We start from the raw sequence: 3,304 nt of genomic DNA, 5'->3' as shown, positions 1-3,304 counted from the left end.
GTATGGTTGGAAAACTACATTGTTTTTTTTTTACAATATATATAATTCCATCCGTCCAGAGACTACATTTCTTTATCGTTTTTATCAATAATAATCATGAATAAATGGAAGAGAGAGAGAGAGAGAGAGAGAGAGAGAGAGAGAGAGAGAGAGAGAGGAGAGAGAGAGAGAGAGAGAGAGAGAGAGAGAGGAGAGATTCTCTGTTGCTTTTTTATAGTATTGCACACAAACATTAATACGACATGCACTATCACGGTAGAAAAATGAGAGAAAGTAAAAAATTATGAAGTGAGAATATCTAAGAGAGAGAGAAAGAACGTAAGAGAGAGAGAGAGAGAGAGAGAGAGAGAGAGAGAGAGAGAGAGAGAGAGAGAGAGAGAGAGAGAGAGAGAGAGAGAGAGAGAGAGAGAGAGAGAGAGAGAGCAACAACATGATTCATCAAAGAACAACATCATAAATTCTATACAGTGATACCAACCTGCTTCATGAACTCTCAAACACACTACGCAAGAATCATCATAGTTCATTTCTTTATACAAATGCCAGCTGTACCCCATAGCCACCTGTGCTCTAACTAGACAGGTGGTGGGAGGAAGCTGGTGCAGAGGGGGGGAAGAGGGGGAGGGGAGGGGATGGAAAAGGGGGGGGGAGAGGGAAACGAGGGAAAGAGGGAGAGGAATAAAGGGGAAAGTGGAAGGGGCTGAGAGAGGAAAATAATCAAAGAGAGGGAGTGTGTATCTCCTCTTTCTACGTGGGAAAGAGATGTGTTTGTGTAATTACATACACTTTACATACACACATACATACACCCCGAGAGAGAGAGAGAGAGAGAGAGAGAGAGAGAGAGAGAGAGAGAGAGAGAGAGAGAGAGAGAGAGAGAGAGAGAGAGAGAGAGAGAGAGAGAGAATACAAGCGAGTCAAAAAAGAAAGACAGAGAGAGAGAAAAACAAAATACACAAGTTTTGCTCTAGTACAAGGAGCCCCAAGTATAAAGTTGGGAAAACCAGCTGAATTCATAAAAGGAGCGCTTGTACAACAACTCCAGCTGGGTGAGAGAGAGGGGGTGGGTGGGGTGAGACAGCTGGGTGAGAGGGGGGAGAGGGGAGACAGAGGAGGAGGGGGAAGGGGGAGAAGTAGGAAGGAGGGGGAGGAGGAGGAGTGAGGGAGGGAGAGGTGGGGGGAGGAGTTGTAGGAGAGGCTAAAATGAAACAGATTAGTCTTACACCCTGCACCATCTGGCAGCGGGGGGCGGGGGAGGGGGGTGAGTGGGGAGGTTGAAGGGGGAGGGGGGGGAGGGGAGAGAAGTGCATATGCCGCACCCATATTTTTTTTTCTTACTTTTTTCTCACATTTTTTTATACAAAGACATACATGGAATTCCAGCTGGGACGATTTTCATACGCACATGAGTCATCTCTTCATAAGATGTGTGCGTGTGTGCACATTATTTTCTCAAAAAAAAAAAAAAAAAAAAAAAAAAAAAGTGCGCCACCAACTGATTGGTGTACATACAGACATACATACGCACATACGGGCGCCACCCCTGGAATGTTGGGATGGAGGGGGGTGGGGGGTGCTAGCAGGGAGGTGGGGGGGCGGTGGGGTGGAGGGCGGGGGGTGCCTCCACGTGCCCAGGGGGGTGGAGAGGGGAAGGGGGGAGGGGAGGGGGAGAAATACTTCCCTCCCCGTTATCAAACATGGTGTGGGGGGAGGGGGGTTGGAGGGGAGATAGAGGGGGGGATAAGGTCAATTGAACCATCTTCTGAAGACCTTCTTTTCCCCCTTTCCGAAAGGTCACGATGAACCTTCTTCTGCTCTCTTCTCCTCCTCTTCCTTTTTTTTCTCTTATTCTTCTTCCTCCGTTTCTTCTTATTCCTCCTCCTCTTTTATCTTTTCTTCCTCCTCCATCTTTTCCCTCGCTTTTCTACGTCTTCTTCCTCCTTTTCCTCCCCTTCTTCTGTTTCTTCCTATTCTTCTGCTTCTCCTATTCTTCTCCTCCTTTCCTTCTCCTTCTTCTTCCCGGTCTCCTTCCCTTCCTGCGACCTCTGACCTCCGACCTCGATCGATCCCGCTGACATGACCTCGTTTCCCCAGAGCGGGCGGGGGAGGAGGAAGAAGAGGAGGAGCGAGTGGAGGGGTGGAGGGTGGAGGGGGGGAGGGGCGAGGAGCGTGGCACCGCCAAACAACGCAAACGAACAGCCTCCCCGCGCACAAAACAAACAAACAACAAAACAAAAGTAAACAAGGACCAGAGGCGCCGCCGCTTAGGTCATGATCTGGTGGTTCATCTGGTGGGCGGCCATGTCGCCGTAGTGGTTCCAGTAGGACATGTAGTGGGCGGGGTCCCACTGGTGGTGCGGGTGCATCATGGGCGGCTGCTCGCGCCTCTGCTGCTCGCACGCCACCATGGCGGCGGCGGCGTTCATGGGCGCCATGTCCTTGGGCGTGGCCACGGGCGGCGACACCATCATCTCCCTCTGGGCGCCCGACATCATGGGCGTGCTCATGTCGGCGCCGTGGCTGGACACGGTGGGCGTCTGCGACTGCGGGCGCTCCTGGTGCTCGGGCGGGGGGGAGAGGGGGCCGCTGCCGTCGCCGCCGCCCACGGACGAGGGCGGGTGCTCGTGGGCGTGCTCGGTGGGCGCCGGAGAGCTGGGGGACTCGGGGCCGCTGACCATCTGGGCGAGGTTGGCGCCGAGGTCAGCAGCGATGTCAGCAGCGTCCACGCCCGGCAGCTGACCGTTCTGGGCGGCCTTGTACAGCTTCTTGTACTTGGAGCGGCGGTTCTGGAACCAGATCTTCACCTGCGGGAGAGAGAGAGCCGCGTTAGGACAGAAGGGGACGAGCGAGGGGACGAGACGCAGGAAAAGCAAGACAAACCAATAAAAAATAGATAATCTCACACAGCCACATCGACGACGACATTAGCCAGGCAGAAAGGAACGTTACAAAAATCACCCAAATAACTCCACTGAAATCCCTCTCCCCTCCCCCTTCCCCAACCCTCCCTCGCCCTCCCCATCTCCCCTCTTCCCCCCTCTCCCCCCACTCCACCCCAACACTCCATTATCCCATTCCCATCCTCTCATCCTCCACCCCCACCCCTTACCGCCCCTCCCCTCCCCCCCCAACTCTCAGACATCCCCGGAGAGCCCCTGTGTTCGCACCCATGTAATCCCCATTGTAGATTTACGGATTACACAACGTTTAGACCGTAAGCTGTACCCAACACTCCCCCTGGGGCCTCCGGATTACCTCCCCTCCCCCTGCCCCTCCCCCTCTCAGCTGTTCCCTCCCCTACCCT

General features: G+C 53.6%; 1 protein-coding gene across 1 annotated transcript; it reads right to left on the bottom strand.

Moving 5' to 3' along the window:
- Positions 1 to 321: 321 nt before the first annotated feature.
- On the bottom strand, positions 322 to 2,807 carry LOC113806426 (homeobox protein DLX-6; the record flags this gene model as incomplete). The annotated part of the gene is given in 1 exon segment (XM_070120333.1): positions 322 to 2,807. A coding segment is annotated over 1 exon segment (543 nt), but the record flags the coding sequence as incomplete, so codon positions are not given.
- Between the last annotated feature and the right edge of the window lie 497 nt (positions 2,808 to 3,304).

This window comes from Penaeus vannamei, unplaced genomic scaffold (assembly GCF_042767895.1).
Source record: "Penaeus vannamei isolate JL-2024 unplaced genomic scaffold, ASM4276789v1 unanchor4627, whole genome shotgun sequence".
Taxonomy (NCBI): domain Eukaryota; kingdom Metazoa; phylum Arthropoda; class Malacostraca; order Decapoda; family Penaeidae; genus Penaeus; species Penaeus vannamei.
Note: the sequence above shows the minus strand (reverse complement) of the source record. Positions and strands in the feature narration are given on the sequence as shown.